This window comes from Moschus berezovskii, chromosome 4, assembly GCF_049115385.1.
Source record: "Moschus berezovskii isolate FMDL1 chromosome 4, NW_MosBer_1.0, whole genome shotgun sequence".
In the NCBI taxonomy this organism is placed as follows: Eukaryota; Metazoa; Chordata; class Mammalia; order Artiodactyla; family Moschidae; genus Moschus; species Moschus berezovskii.
In genome coordinates this window covers 35,150,009-35,167,163 of record NC_142463.1, presented here as the reverse complement: position 1 = coordinate 35,167,163, position 17,155 = coordinate 35,150,009, and the positions used below count along the sequence as shown (strand labels likewise).

Below are 17,155 nucleotides of genomic sequence, written 5' to 3'. Positions count from 1 at the left end.
CATTGGTAAGAATGTAAAATGGTGCAGCCACTACAGAAAACAGTATAGAGATTCTTTAAAATTAAAAATAGATCTCCCCTATGATCTACTCATGCGATTACTAGACATTTATCCACAAGAATGGAAATCAGAATCTTGAGATATTTTCATTTCACAGCACCATTATTCATAACAACCAAGAGGTGGATATAAGCTAAATGTCCATTAATGACTGAACAGATAATGAAAATATGGACTATACACACAGTGAAATATTCTTCTGCCAATAAGAAGAAAGAAATCTTTTCAAATTCTAGAAATAGATGCACCTTGAGAACTTTATGCTAAGTAAAATAAGCAAGCCACAGAAAGACAAATATTACAGATTTCACTTCTCTCAATTATCTCATAGACAGCTCATAGACGAAAGTGTGAGGTGTCCAAGGTTGTTTTGACTATTCAGAGTCTTTGTGCTTTCATATAGATATTATATTTTCTATTTCTGTAAAAAAATGCCTTCAGGATTTTCATAGGAATTGTATTGACTAACATGAGCAATTTAATAATATTAAGTCTTTCAGTTTTGAGCACGAGATATCTTTCCATATCTGCATCTTCTTCAATTTTGCTGAGCAATATTTTATATTTTTAATGTATAACTCCTTTGCCTTCTTACTTAAGTTATTCCTAAGTATCTTGTTCTTTTTGATGCTGAACTAATTCTGTCTCTGTGTGCAGATGACATTGTTTTAATATGTGTGTGTGTGTGTGTATGTGTGCTCACTCATGTCTGACTCTTTGTGACCCTACGGACTGTAGCTGACTGTGCTCCTCTGTCCATGGAATTTTTCAGGCAAGAATACCAGAATGGGTTGCCATTTCCTTCTCCAGGGGATCTTCCAGACCCAGTGATTGACCTGGGTCTCTTTGTGTCTCCTACACTGGCAATCAATTCTTGACCACTGCACCAAATAGGAAACCCATATTAACATCTAGAAAACCCTAAAGATTACATGCACACAAAAACTGTTAGAAATAATAAATGAATTCAGCAAAGTCTCAGGATTCAACACCTACAAAAATAAACTGTGTTTCCATATTTTGATAGTGAAGCATCTGCAAGGAGTCTTGGTCTTTTATTTTTAATTAACTCTGATAAACATTCTTTTAATTAATGTGTTCAGCATATTAATATTTAATGTGGTTATTGATACAGATTATCTACCATAGTCATTACTGTTTTCTATTCATTGCATTTAATTTTTGTTTCTTTTTTGTCTTTCACTCTTTTTCCTCTTTGGTTTTAACTATTTTGTATAACTCCATTTGCTCTTCTGTCTTAGAATGTTGATTCTATTTCTTTTTTAAAACTTCAGTTATTGACTTACAGTTCACAGTATACATTTCCAACTAATTCAAATCTAGCTTAAAATAGTACTACACTGCTTAATTCGAAGTTCAAGGACCTTAATGGAATGTTCCTAATCCCTTCCTTCTGTTCAGCCAACATTGCATCTTTCATATCACTTATCTATATGATAAAATCACCAAATACATTGTTCCTATTTCTATTGTTAACACACTCTATTATCAGCTCTATTAAGAAAAAGTAAGATGTAAATATAACTTTATTTTTTCTCTAGTGTTCTTTATTTAGATCTGCGTTTCTGACCTATATATCTTTCCTTCTTTCTGAAGACCTAAACATTATTGTAAGGCAGGTCTACTAGCAACAAATTTCATCAAACTTTGTTTGAAAAGATGTTTACTTTTCCCTAACTGCTAGATGGAACAAAGGATTCATCTGCATATTTTTTCACTGAAGCAGTTTGTGTGGAGAGCCCAGTGCCTTATTGTAGAGTAGCTCACAAGAAACATCAGAGGATGCTATTTTTCTGATGGTTCACCAGGCTAGGTTCCAATCCTTTCGTGAAAAGTTGATAGAAAAATAGGAAGCTCAAGTGCCTGCGGATCTCTCTGAGATACAACAAAACCATAAACCTTAGAGTCCCCTTGGTCTCAGAATGACAGGCTCTCTAAATAGAGCAAAAGAAAAAACAAACCAACTAAAGAGAAATGGAATATTTCCTGCCGATATCACTAAACAAAGGATGTCAAAGTCATCAGCGATTTCAGCCACTGCAATGGTGAGCTGATGACCCTTGACGGAACTCAGGAAAGAAATAATATCTGCCATCTAGCAATTCTTCAGACTGCAGTCACTCCCTATGTTGAGCCCTGAGGAGACTCAGGATGTGAAAACACTGGATACTGACTCCGGATAAGTGAGGTGCCTAAATCAAAGGAATGATTTCAGTGAGTCCAGACTCGCATTTTCCCATACATAGAAAAGCGCTAAATTCCTTGAGATACCTGGTTTTCCTTTAATTAACAATAATCTTCTGCCATTCAGACTACCTGCCCTTTGTTGCAAGACTTCTGCATAACTTGGTTCCTGCCCACACCACACTGCTGCTGCTGCTAAGTCGCTTCAGTCGTGTTCGACTCTGTGCGTCCCCATAGACAGCAGCCCACCAGGCTCCTCTGTCCCTGGGATTCTCCAGGCAAGAATACTGGAGTGGGCTGCCATTACCTACCCCCCAAATCATCCCCCCTCCTCTGAGAAGTTCTTTCAGAGTTAGTTGAGATGCTGTCTCCCAGGCTTGAAGTCCTAAAATTCTCATGGAATAAAACTTAACTCTCAACGTTAAGGCTGTGAATATTCTTTAGACAGAAATAAAAAAAAACCTCCCAGCCTGGCCTTTTCTGACATCCAGGCAGGTTCTCCAGGGAATCCCATGCCTGACATCTCGAGGGTAGCAGGCAGGCTGGGCTCCAGCCCAGAGAACAGACCCAGCTGGGGGAAAGTTGGAGAGAGGGGAGGAGGAGGCAGGACCTAAGGGAGAGCAAGGAGGGGTAAGGTGGACCCGGTGCCACCGGGAGCCAGGGGTGGAGCTTAGCTGAGCGCTGGGGGAGGGGAAGAGCAGTGCTGGGAGGAGGCAAGGGCGGGGTGAGACAGTAAGATGGGGCGGGGCCTGGGAACACTGCTGACAGCACTGAGGCGCAGATCCTCCCGGACTTGTGCTTCTCTAAGGACAGAAGCGAAACCAGACATCGCAGTGATGCTGGAGGCCCTGAGCTCCCTGGCGTCGACCCTCTGGGGCGCGCTCCGTCCTGGCACCGTCCTGCTGGGGATACTCGCCTTTCTCTTCTTTGTTGATTTCATCAAAAGGCGGCGTCCAAAGAACTACCCGCCGGGGCCCCCCCGCCTGCCCTTCGTAGGCAATTTGCTCCAGCTGGACCTTGAGAAGGCGCACCTGGCCCTTCAGCAGGTAGGAGCGGGCGAAGGTGTCAGGGCCACGTCTTGACCCTGACCTGCAGGACAAGGGCCATTCCGGGTACTGAGGACAGGAGACTGAGGGGGCTCTGAGGTTTAATCGGAAACCCGGGTACACCCGACGTTGAACTTCTCTTTCCTCACCGTCAGCTGTGCTTTCTACGGGTGCTGCTGCTGTTGCTAAGTCGCTTCAGTCGTGTCCAACTCTGTGAGACCATAGACGGCAGCCCACCAGGCTCCCCCGTCCCTGGGATTCTCCAGGCAAGAACACTGCTGCTGCTGCTGCTGCTGCTAAGTCACTTCAGTCGTGTCCGACTCTGTGTGACCCCATAGACGAAGCCCACCAGGCTTATTGTTAACTGTTTACTATTTAAGAATCCCGACTCCATGCGCTTTGGGGGAGGGAGGGGCTGCAGGTTGAATGTACAAAGCAAAACTTGCTTCTCAGTCCATCTAGCTGATGGAAAGAAGTGTTAAATATTGAACTGTAGCACTCATATGAAGTCTCATATGCTTCCAGGAGCTTGGTTATCTGCATAATTTCTCTCCTGTTAGGGATATTTGGATAGAGTATGGTTCAGAACCCCCTCTGCATGCTCAGTAAATGTTTTTGACTGACTAGGTGACCCAGTGTCTTCTCTTCAGTTTCTTTTATTAGAGCCTTGAGGGTGAAAGATAAAATACATTTGTAAGTCATTTAGTTGTGCCTTGTTACATATTACTGGGACATTCAATTTATAGTATGATAGTCTTTTTAATAATTTTATCCTTGGTAGGGAGAGGAGGGATGCTATACTTCCCCTGTTGGAGGTTCCCTTTTCTAAGTGTAAAATGAGGATGTGTGTGTGTGTGCCTAGTAGCTCAGTCCTGCCTCTCTCTTTGTGACCCCGTGAATGGTAGCCCACAAGGGTCCTCTATCCATGGGATTTTTTCAAGCAGGAAAAGTAGAGTATTGCCATTTCCTTCTTCAGGGGATCTTTCAGACCCAGGAATCAAGCCCAAGTCTCCTGTGTCTCCTGCACTACAGGTGGATTCTTTACCTGCTGAGCAATCACCACCTAAATCCTCATCATTTTTCAATCACATTGCTTCCATTCCCACAAGGACAGAGCTGCTCACTTTCAGGCTCCTCCATAAACAGTCCACTCTCACTAAAGTATTCATTTTAAAATGTCATTAAGTAGCATTAAGTGATATGATTAGAATATAAATTTTAAAGCTAAAATGCTAGAATCCTAAACCTGTACCTTTCTTTAAGAAATGTTTTTTAATTTCCAAGTATTGGAAGATTTTCTCTTTTCTTTCTGTTAATGATTACAGTTGGTGTTCATTAGGGTCAGAAGACATATACTATATGATTTCAACTTCAAACAAATATGTACAGGTTGGTTTTATGACCCATGATAGACACGTAAAAAAAAATTCTTCTGCTGTTGCTGTGTGGAGCGTTCTGTACTATATGTCTGTTGGGCTTGAAAAGATGAGTGTGTTGTTTAGTGCTTTCATACCCTTGCTGACTTCTTATCTACTCATTCTATCAATTGCTAGGAGAGGCATGTTAAGTTTCCAACTATAATTAGAGGTTTATTTCTTTGTTTGGTCAGTTCTGGTAGTTTTACTTTATTAATTTGGCAGTCTTTTATTTGGCTCATGCACATTAAAATTGTTATGTCATCTTGGTGAATTGGCTTTTTAATTATTACATAATATCATTCTTTATCCCTGATGATTTTCTTTGCCTGAACTTTATTTGTTATAATATAGCCACGCCAGCTCTCTTTTGATTAGTATTTGTGTAGCACATGCTTCTCCTTTTTTTCACTTTTGACCTACTTATATGATTATACTTGAAATGAGTTTTTATATATAACATATAAGTGTCTCATTATATCATTCTACCAATATCTCTTTTAATTGGTGAATCTAGATTATTTGTATATAGTGTAATTTTTGTTGTGTAAACACTTAAGTCTCCCATTTTACTATTTATTTTCTATTTTTCACTTTTATTTTTATTCCTCTATTTCTCCTTTCTCCTGTGGGTCACACAAATATTTTTTTAAGAATTCCTTTTTAATTTATCCAATGTTATTTTTTTTAGTACATCTCTTTATATTGTGCTTTAAGTGCTTGCTGTAAACCTTACATGCTATGCAGTCAGTCAGTTCAGTCACTCAGTCGTGTCTAACTCTGCAACCCCATGGACTGCAGCATGCCGGGCTTCCCTGTCCATCACCAATCCCGGAGCTTGCTCAAACCCATGTCCATCGAGTCAAAAACTAAGTGATTTGCCTAAGTTATTCAAAATTAATAATGGCCAGAAAAGGACTTGAAACTTACATCTGGTCTTTACTTATGCTACTTTTCATGATATAGGTAGCAGGTAATTGATTTTTCAGGGTTTCATTTATCCAACAGGCATTTATGACATACTTATCAAATGACAGCATAAAACAAGAGACTATGTGATGAAATGTGTGGTATAAATTTTTGGTAACCAAGTGAGATGTCATTAAGTGGTTCACTGTGAATAGGAAACCTTGGGGATAACCTCTGTAGAATGCTGAAATAAATTTGACTGAACTTGAACAGAATGGTAGGCAAGTGGTTGTGTGGAGCAAAGTGGACAGGAGATTTTAAAACTGGAGAAGCGACATGAGCTGAAACAAAGTGAGAAGGCAGTGAAGAAACTGGCTGATCTGTTTGGCATGATGAGAACCTTCCTAATTTCCCATGCCCCATTTTCTAATAGAATCATTTATGTGAATCCGAAAAAAAATCTTATTGGACTATGATAGGGAAATGGTATCGTCTCTGACCATTTCCCCTCTATTTCTTTGTCAATATCTTACAAGGATTACTTGCTAAAATACACTCTAAATATATCAATAATAATATTTTAATAATCAAATAATAATTGTATTATTAATTTTAGTATTATGATTACTAACACCAGAATCCTAATGATGAGATTTGTAAGAGCCCTCATTTTATACCTTTGGAAACTGAGACAGAAGGAAGTTATATAGCTTAACCAAACAAGGAGATCCAACCAGTCCATTCTAAAGGAGATCACTCCTGGGTGTTCATTGGAAGGAATGATGCTAAAGCTGAAACTCCAATACTTTGGCCACCTCATGCGACAAGTTGACTCACTGGAAAAGACTCTGATGCTGGGAAGGATTGGGGGCGGGAGGAGAAGGGGACGACAGAGAATGAGATGGCTGGATGGCATCACTGACTCGATGGACATGAGTTTGAGTGAACTCCAGGAGTTGGTGATGGACAGGGAGGCCTGGTGTGCTGTGGTTCATGGGGTCGCAAAGAGTTGGATACAACTGAGCGACTGAACTGAACTGAACTGAAATATAACATAGAAAGTAACCAGTGGAAGCTGGATACAAAGCAATTTGTTTGCCTTCAAAATCCAAGTTCTTAAGCACTCACCTTTTGACATTAAGACATTCTTGGTCTAATTCTAGCACATTTCCGACATGGTATCCCGACTCCCTGCACAAGTGAGATGCATTCTCTGCAGGCACCTCTCGTAGCCCGGGGTCCCTTCGGTGTCTGTGACACACCCACACACTCTTCCTTTCATGAGTGTGCCCTCTCTCTCTTCCTCTCCCTGCCCCGTTGCTCTTAGTTCTCAATTTATTGCTGTCACACCCAGTAAACTCTAAGTTCCCAGTGCTATTTCAGGCTTATGTCTTTGTCCTTAAATCTCACAAATACCTACAGTCCCATACATCTTTGTCACTTTGGCCAATTACTTCTCCATGACTCATTTTCCTTACTAAAGCATGAATAATATCATTACTGCCATAGGGTGGTGTGAGGGAAATGAGATAAAAGCTGAAAGGTGGTTAACGTGGCACCCAGTGGATGTGGTTGTCTGTGACCACCAGTGCCTTTCTCCTGTACATCAGCCTTTTGCTCTTGTCCTGTCTGCCGCCTTGAGCAAGTGCACCTATGCTCCTTTGCTCATGGAGCCCATTCATCCCCCAGAGTCTACAGTGGCTGTCTGCCAGTATCAGAAAACAAACTGTCTTTCCTATTGCTGTTCTCCTTCTTCCTCACAGAAACATTTTCCCCCTTTTTCAGGGGTGTAGAGAGCACACTGCCCTGCTTGTGAGATTTTAGTTCCCCGTCCAGGATTAAACCTGTGTCCATAGCACTTAAAGTCCAAGCCCTGACCACTGGACAGCCAAGGAATTACCCCTCCCAGAAATTGTAAGGGAAGAAAAATTTTCTCCCTCTTATAGCTGGGGAGCACAGGCTCCAAAAAAATGAAACAACTTTCCCAAGATCTCACAGCTAGCCAACCATATAGTTTATGTGGCTCCAGCTAGTGTGTTCTTCCTTTTTTTTTTTTAATTTTTAATTTTTTGTCTTTTTTTTTAAATTATTTTTTATTGGAGGCAAATTATTTTACAATATTATATTGGTTGGTTTTGCCATACATTGATATTAATTTGCCCTGGGTTTACATAAGTTCCCCCTCCTGAACCCCCCTCCCACCTCCCTCCTCCCTTTATCCTCCCTCTGGGTCATCCCCGCATGCCAGCCCCGAGCATCCTATAACATGCACTGACCCTGAACTAGTGATTCGTTTCACATATGACAACATACGTGTTTCAATGCCATTCTCCCAAATCATCCCACCCTCACCCTCTCCCATAGAGTCCCAAAGACTGTTCTATACATCTGTGTCTCTTTTGCTGTCTCGTATACAGGGATATCATTTGCATCTTTCTAAATTCCATATATATGTGTTAGTATACTGTATTGGTGTTTTCCTTTCTGGCTTACTTCACTCTGTATAATAGGCTCCAGTTTCATCCACCTCATTAGAACTGATTCAAATGTATTCTTTTTAATGGCTGAATAATACTCCATTGTGTATATGTACCAAAGCTTTCTTATCCATTCGTCTGCAGATGGACATCTAGGTTGCTTCCATGTCCTGGCTATTATAAACAGTGCTGCAATGAACATTGGAGTACACGTGTCTCTTTCAATTCTGGTTTCCTCGGTGTATATGCCCAGGAGTGCGATTGCTGGATCATTTTTGTCTTTTTTTAAAAAATAAATTCATTTATTTTAATTGGAGGCTAATTACTTTACATTATTGTATTGGTTTTGCCATACAGTGACATGAATCTGCCCCAGGTGTACATGTGTTCCCCACCTTGAACCCCCTCCCTCCTCCCTCCTCATCCTATCCCTCTGGGTCATCCCAGTGCACCAGACCCGAGCATCCTGTATCATACATTGAACCTGGACTGACGGTTCATTTCACATATGATAATATACATGTTTCAATGCCATTCTCCCAAATAATCCCACCCTTGCCCTCTGCCACAGAGTCCAATATTCTGTTCTATACATCTCTGTCTCTTTTGCTGTCTCGGATACAGGGTTATCGTTACCATCTTTCTAAATCCCATATATATGCATTATTATACTGTATTGGTGTTTTTCTTTCTGACTTACTTCACTCTGTATAATAGGCTCCAGTTTCATCCACCTCATTAGAACTGATTCAAATGTATTCTTTTTAATGGCTGAGTAATACTCCATTGTGTATATGTACCACAGCTTTCTTATCCAAACACTTGAAAAGATGCTCAACATCACTCATTATCAGAGAAATGCAAATCAAAACCACGATGAGGTACCATTTCATGCCAGTCAGAATGGCTGCTATCCAAAAGTCTATAAGCAATAAATGCTGGAGAGGGTGTGGAGAAAAAGGAACCCCCTTATACTGTTGGTGGGAATGCAAACAAGTACAGCCACTATGGAGAACAATGTGGAGATTCTTTTAAAAAACTGGAAATAGAATGCCGTATGACCCAGAAATCCCACTTCTGGGCATACACACAGAGGAAATCAGAATTGAAATCTAGTGTGTTCTTGTCTATGACTGGTCCTAGTCCTGTAATGAATTTTTGCCGCCTTGAACCTGTTGAAGAAGGGGACAGTGTCTTGTGCTTAAACAGATATGATTTACTACGAAGTCCATGCTTTCTACCCCAGACAGTCACTAAACACATCTCTGCCTTCTCTGGTGAGTCACATGGGCTGAATTTTCTCCCTTCACTAGACTCTAAGATGCTTGAGGTTAGAGACCTTGCTTATTTTATTGTATCTTTATGCCTTATTCTCAGGATACATATGCTTACTCAACCCAAGTAAGATGAACATATTGATGCATATTTATAATGAATGCCTGTGTCCTGTAGTGGATTAAACTGAAGTCGAGTTGAGACCAATAGAAATGGAAACAGGCAGAAATATTTCCAACAACCCAAGGTACACACACACACAAACACACACAAATTCCCTTTAATATAGGCTGCCAAAGCTCCACATACCCTCCATTGCAGAACATACAGAGATGTGCATATGTAACTATGACTCGTCTACTATTTTTCAGTTTATGAAGAAATATGGGAACATTTTTAGCTTGGATTTGGGGGCATTTCCTTCTGTTCTTTTAACTGGATTGCCCTTAATTAAAGAAGCCCTTGTCCACCAAGGCCAAAACTTTTCCAACCGCCCCGTTATGCCTCTCCAAGAGCATATCATAAACAATAAAGGTAAGCTCTTACACTGGTAAGCATATGTTTGATATTCTTGTGGTCTGTGAAAGTATCTCCAACAACCCCAGGGACCGAGCTCCTCATAAGGAACCTGAGTGCCTGCATTTTCCTATTGAAGGCACCCCCTCAGGGCACCTGGCAGAGTCAGCTCTAATCTCAGGGATTGGGGGAAGCACCATCACCTGCATGAACTCACTCTGGGTGCTTTGATAAATAAATATCCTCATCACTCAGTGATTTGATGTGTTATTTAAGCAGAGAAAAGGCAATGCGTTCTCAGGCTTTCTATTTTCCCACTCAGATCTCTTCCCCTAGAAAACAGATGTGGATCAGCTTGTTCCTGTTGATTAAGTGATCCCTTCTTGCCTCCAGTTCCTTATGCTCTATTATTAAGGCTGTGTCCCAAAGGTGTCTCAAGCCTTCTATCTATGTTACAAGAGTTTGGCGTGAATACTTAAAATGGTCACTAAATAAACTTCCATTTTCAAAAATCTAAATGAAAAACTTAAATCTATACTTCTAACAAAACACCATATTTTCAGGTACTTCTCAATCCCTCTTTAAATAGTTCACCCATTATTTAACGTTCATTGGCTCTATTATCTGTCATGTGAACCTAGCGAGACTAGGCACCAGTGACAGAGTAGTGAGTAGAGCAGAAAAAATTCTTGATTTTTCTGTAAGCTACATGCTATTAAGAAAAACAGTATAAAGTAAGCTAGTAATTTAAGTCCTCAGTGTTATGAACTTAAGAGCAGGGTTCACTTAGTATGGGTATCGAATCTGGTTCTGAGACTCAGGAAAAGCTATTGTAAGCAAATGACAAGTAATAAAGTGAAGAAGCAATCCAACAGAGGAAACAGAATATGAAAAGTTTCTGAGGTGGGAAGGACAGTGAACTGAGGAACTGAAAGGTATCCAGTGTGGGAAGAACAGAGATTAAAGGGAGATAATTAAATGAAGATGAAGATGCTAAGTCTGGCCAGAAAGAGTTCATGTTTAAGGATGTTGCTTTTATCCTAGTAACAATGGAGGCCCCTGAATGGTTTAAGTAGGAAAAGAAATCATCGTAATTACATGGAGGCCCCTGAATGGTTTAAGTAGGAAAAGAAATCATCGTAATTACATGCTACATTGTAAAGACTTCTCTAAGCTATAATGTCAAGAATGGAATCAAGGGAGTAGGAGACTATTATAGAGTTTTAGGTGAGAGAAGGGGGCGGCCTGGATTAGGGAGGTGTCAAGAAATGGCAGTTCAGTAGGTTAGACCAGGAGACTGACTGTGAAAATACATGGATTTAGGCTACTCAGGAGGCATATCCAATAGAACATGATGACCTAGGCAGAGGGAGAATGAAGTAGACTCCCAAATGAGAAGGCAAAGGAAAGAAGGAGGATGTGGAGAAGGACAAGGTGTTGGCTTGCCTGGGTGGGGAGTTGTATGGAGCAAATCATGAATAAAATCATGAATATGCTGAGTGTGAAGCCAAGAGAGTCAAGCAGGAAACTGGTTACGTGTCTGCAGCTGAGGCACAGATACAGACGTTCACATCAGTAGATGTCATTTGAAATATTTGGAGTTGATGAGATTCCACAGAAATGGAGGATAAGGGTAAGAGAGAAGAGGCTTTGACCCAAGCTTGAAAAGGTCCATCATTTCAAAATTTGATAGGAGATAAGTTAACCGAAGGTATGATGATTTCTGTGAAGTCAGAGAATTAGCAGAAGAGTCTGGAGAGCGTGGTGTCCTGAGCACCAGTGGAAAAGAGTGTTTCAAGAAAAAAGCATCTCATGCTGTTGACACATCAACATGAGGCTGAAAAGGATCCTGGACTGAACAGCAGGGAGGGCCACTTCACTGAGGTGGTGGAAGTGAAAGGGAGAGATTAGAAGGAGTGGAAGAGTGTACTGGAATGAAGAATTGAGAGGGTGGTGGTCTCACCTGTGTTATCTGCACACCTCATGATGGATTTTTTTTATCCTTTGCTGTGATTTTCTTTTTGCATACCATTCACAATTCTTTGTTTTCTTGGGTGATTCATCTATCTTTTTAAGATCTTTAAGCACTTCCTCCTTATGAGTTTTGATTTTGTCTAGTCCATTAGTGCATACTTAGTATGTAGCATAACAAATACTTAAATATAGTATGTGACAAGTATTCAAAGCATGGGCATAAGAGTCAGTCAGACTTGAAAATGATGCCTGTTTAACTGTGCCAACTCTGTAACCTTGTGGAATGTACTTTTATCTCCTGTGCCTCATTTTTCTCATCAAAAAACTGGGGGCCTGATTTTATAGTAATGATTTCATCAGAGAGATTTTGTGAGTACTAAATCCCAGAATGCATTAAAAATGCTAATGTGCACAGCATTGCAAGCAATCAGTAAATTCAAGCCATTATATCCTTGCTTAGGGATTATTTCTCTTTTTGGTTTTCAAGTACCTTACAGCCCTTTTTCTTCCTTTCATCTGATACATCACAGGTCTTTTTGGCTTTCTTTCATAATCTTGGCTTTCTTTTCCCAGGCTTGGTCATGTCCAGTGGCCAGTTATGGAAGGAACAAAGAAGATTTGCCCTGACAACTCTTAGGAACTTTGGTTTAGGAAAGAAGAGCTTAGAGGAACGCATTCAGGAGGAGGCCACCTACCTCATCCAGACGATAAGAGAGGAGAACGGTGAGCGTGTCATAGGACAGGTGCAGGCACTGTGGCTCATACGTTCACTAACCAGACGTTCATCAGTGCCTACCTGTCTGTCCCTAGTCCAGTACTGTGTAGGGCTCTGAGCGGATAATGCTGCTGCTGCTGCTGCTGCTAAGTCACTTCAGTCATGTCTGACTCTGTGCGACCCCATAGATGGCAGCCCACTAGGCTCACCCATCCCTGGGATTCTCCAGGCAAGAACACTGGAGTGGGTTGCCATTTCCTTCTCCAATGTGTGAAAGTGAAAAGTGAAGTCACTCAGTCGTGCCTGACTCTTAGTGACCCCATGGACTGCAGCTTACCAGGTTCCTCTGTCCATGGGATTTTCTAGGCAAGAGTACTGGAGTGGCTTGCCATTGCCTTCTCCGCTGAGCGGATAATAGGGAACAGCTAACTATGACCTGCCCTCATGTGGCTTGTGAATTAAGAAAAAGATCAGTATTAAACATATTATTGGTTTTAAATACTGGTCATCAGTTAGACTTCCCAGGCATTGACTGAATACTTATTAGACCCTGGGGTTGTCAGACCCTGGGGTTACAGTCTCACAGGTGGTTCTGTAGTTGGTGTGTCATATATTACACAGAGTATAATCTCTGTAAAGTAGAAACAATCTTCTCTGAAGGCTCCATTTCTTCTTCTGCCTCCAGGACAGCCTTTTGACCCTCACTTCATAATCAACAATGCCGTTTCCAATATTATTTGCTCCATCACCTTCGGGGAGCGGTTTGACTACCAGGATGATCAGTTCCAGGAGCTGCTGAGGCTGCTGGATGAGGTCTTAAATCTGCAGACATCAGCGTGGTGCCAGGTGAGGCATTTGTCACTTCCTATCTTTCACGAAGACATTAGCCTGATGTCCATCACAGATTAGTTTGGTCTTCTTTTTCTTTTTAACTAATGTTAGGTTTTGAAATTGACTTCAGCATAAACTTGTTTGAAATCAATCTGTTGACTTTAGTGTTTTTGATTCTTATTCTATTATTCATGTGGACACATCTACTCATTTCTCTTGTATATTCACCTGTTTGTAAGTATCCTTAAAGATTTCTACCTGTTGCACTATTTCCATGCCCATCCACACTTGTTATTACCAGTGTTATAAATTTGTAGGATATGGATTTATGGCATTCAACACTCACCCTGTCCTTGGTAGTCCCTGCTGTCTCCTTTTGTCCTGCTACGGTTTTAAGGCTGTCAAAAGCTCTGCTCACCTGCTTGGTCTCTTAGTCTCTTTTCTTTATTTGGAAAATACTTCTAGGGGAAAGTCAGCCCCAAGTGTTGAGGTAAACCCTTGTATACTTAAAGGAAGATTTACTTGTAATCATTTTTAACAAGCAATACTGCCTGGAGTTTGATGGACCCATCTCACCCAAACTGATAAAGCACTTAGCATGATTGCTGACACATTAAAGAAACATAATGAATATGAGCTACTAGGATTATTGTTGTCAGTATTACTTTTGAATAACATTCCTTATTGTCACTTCTGATCATGCTCAACCCCAGCCCCCATTCAGTAATTCCATTTTCTTCCATACAATTAAGACAGAACCTAGGAAGTTTGGGACCTCAGTGAGCATGTATTGACTATTCCCAGGGAAAAGAAATTCCAGGGAAGGTTGGATGAATCAGGAGGCAGGGGGTAAAATGCATTTTTTAGAGACCCAAAATAGATCAGGCAGTTTAACTGACAATTTCACATACAGTATTTCAGTCAGTTTTTCTACAACAACAATCCTTTAAAGATGAAATGGAGCATCCTGATGTGTGCAAGTAGATATGGGAATACTTAAGCAAATCCACAAAGTGATCCACTGGCTGTTGTTAAGTGTGGAATAGATCTCAAGTAATTGAGTAAGGAAAATAACCCTGGTGCCCCAGTGGCAGTGGGTTACACTGAGTCCTTCAAATTGCATCATCATATTCATTATTGTCATTAATATCATCATTATTATTCCCAAAGCCTTATAGCTAGAAGGGTTTCCCCTGTGGCTCAGCTGGTAAAGAATCTGCCTGCAATGCAGGAGACCTGGGTTCGATCCCTGGGTTGGGAAGATCCCCTGGAGAAGGGAAAGGCTACCCACTCCAGTATTCTGGCCTGGAGAATTCCATGGACTGTTATGGTCCATGGGGTTGCAAAGAGTCGGACACGACTGAGCGACTTTCACTTTCACTTAATAGCTAGAAAGCGATAGAGCTAACAGTCAAAGACATGTATGTTTCATTTTAAGTCTAGGCAATTTTCCATTATGTTGCACTATCTGGTTTTACCAGATATTTTTAGTGAAAATATATCCAAAATTCACTTAATTTTATTAAAAATGTCTTACCCCATGAAGAATACATCATAATGCACAGATACTCAAACACACGTCTATGTTTAATGTAACTAGCTACCTAACTAGAAAGAGGTGTTTTATGCACACACAAAGATATATATACACATAGTAGAGAAAAATGCTATGAAAAAAATAATAAAATAGGGGAATGGGAAGAGGTTCCAGAGTATTGCATTATAGAATTATCAGGTAAGAAATCGCCAAGCAAGTGACACTTGAGCCCACCTGAATGAAACAAAGGCTAGAGTTATACAATTTCCAGAGGAAGACCAATCTTCATTGAAGGAATAGTGAATGGAAAAGGCTGAACATTGCCATTCTTGATGTTGTCACAGAGACCAATGGAGTTGGACTAGAAAGACTAGGAGAGAGTAAGATGGCAGCGAGTGATAGCAGAAGAGGGGACAGGAGTGGAAGAGGCCAGCTCATGTAGAGCTCCAGGCCAGGAGAAGGATGTAGAATTTCTCTAAATGTCATGGAAAATCTTTGCAGGATTGAAAGATAAATAGTGAAATGATCTGATTAAATTGTTAAATGATCTCTCTGGCAGCTCAGTGGAAAATAGACTGGGAAAGGGGTTGAGGAAATGATCGGGTAAATTGTTGGGAGGACTTAAAGCATCTAGGTAAGAAATGTTGGGGCTTTGTCCTAGAATGATAAACACATGGAGTACTGAGAAGTGGTCTGAAAATGGTTCTATTTTGGATGGAGTGCTGAAATGCTTTGCCAGAGCAGAAAGAAGAGGGGTGTGACAGAGAAGATGAGTCAAGGGTGATTCCAAGGGTTGAGTGTTAGCAAAACAAATACATATAAAAATACAATGGTTTCCTTGTCTTCAAAAGTAGAAATCTGGTACCCACTTGTCTCTAACACTGTTTTGTTTTCTCCATCAGCTCTACAATGTCTTTCCAAGGATAATGAATTTCCTTCCGGGTCCGCACCAAGCAATCTTTAGTAATATGGAGAAAATGAAGATGTTTGTTGCCCGTATGATTGAAAACCACAAGAGAGACTGGAATCCTGCTGAAGCAAGAGACTTCATTGATGCTTATCTTCAGGAAATAGAAAAGGTGAGGGAACATGAGTGTTTTCCTGAGTAGTGTTCTTAGAGAGCAAATGAGGCAATTCTGATATCTTATTGCTACTGTAAGAAGTCACCACAAACTTGGTGGCTTAAGACAACCAACATTTATCAAGTCAAGGTTGGGTCAGGGCTGGCTCTTTCCAGGCTTTAGGGCAGAATCCATTGATGGGATTTTCCAGAGTCTAGAAGTTACCTGTACCCCTGAACTTATGGCCCCTTTCCTCCATCTTCAGAGCCATCAATGTAGCTTCTTCTCTTCCACCATCCTCATGTATTCTCTCAATGTGCTCCTTGCCTCCTCTTACAGAGACTCTTCTGATTATAATGGGTTCACTAGGATAATCCATATCAAAATCATTAATTTCATCATATCTACAAAATTCTGTCTGTCAAAAATCATTTACCAGTTCCAGAGATCAGAACATGAGAATTTTGTGAGTCATTATTCAGCCTACCAGAGGGTTGGAAAAATAGAGATACTATTTCAGAGTGTGCTGCTGCTGCTGCTAAGTCACTTCAGTCGTGTACGACTCTGTGCGACCCCATAGATGGCAGTCCAGCATGCTCCTCCGTCCCTGGGATTCTCCAGGCAAGGACACTGGAGTGGGTTGCCATTTCCTTCTCTGATGCATGAAAGTGAAAAGTGAAAATGAAGTCACTCAGTCATTTCCGACTCTTCGCAACCCCATGGACTGCAGCCTACCAGTCTCCTCCGCCCATGGGATTTTCCAGGCAAGAGTAGTGGAGTAGTGTGCCATTTTCTTCCCCTATTTCAGAGTGTAGGAATATCATTAACTCAGAATACAGATACACTGAAAATAAAAATATTGGTTTAAGAGTATTTGGCTTGAGGTTTTTCAGTTCAGTTCAGTCGCTCAGTTGTGTCCGACTCTTTGTGACCTCATGGACTGCAGCATGCCAGGCTTCCCTGTATAACAACAGTTCCCATAGCTTAATCAAACTCATATCCATTGAGTCGGTGATGCTATCCAACCATCTCATCCTCTTTTGTCCCCTTCTGCTCCTGCCTTCAATCTTCCCCAGCATCAGGGTCTTTTCAAATGAGTCAGTTCTTCACATCAGGTGGCCAAAGTATTGGAGC

General features: G+C 40.9%; 1 protein-coding gene across 1 annotated transcript in view; it reads left to right on the top strand.

Annotated features, from left to right (window-relative positions):
* Nucleotides 1-3,002: 3,002 nt before the first annotated feature.
* Nucleotides 3,003-17,155, top strand: part of LOC129540938 (cytochrome P450 2J2-like) — a 35,455-nt gene continuing 21,302 nt past the window's right edge. Inside the window, exons 1-5 of the mRNA XM_055402505.2 lie at nucleotides 3,003-3,311; nucleotides 9,759-9,921; nucleotides 12,451-12,600; nucleotides 13,278-13,438; nucleotides 15,863-16,039. Of these exons, the coding sequence (XP_055258480.2) occupies nucleotides 3,003-3,311; nucleotides 9,759-9,921; nucleotides 12,451-12,600; nucleotides 13,278-13,438; nucleotides 15,863-16,039 (960 nt within the window). The remainder of the gene's footprint in view (nucleotides 3,312-9,758; nucleotides 9,922-12,450; nucleotides 12,601-13,277; nucleotides 13,439-15,862; nucleotides 16,040-17,155) is intronic.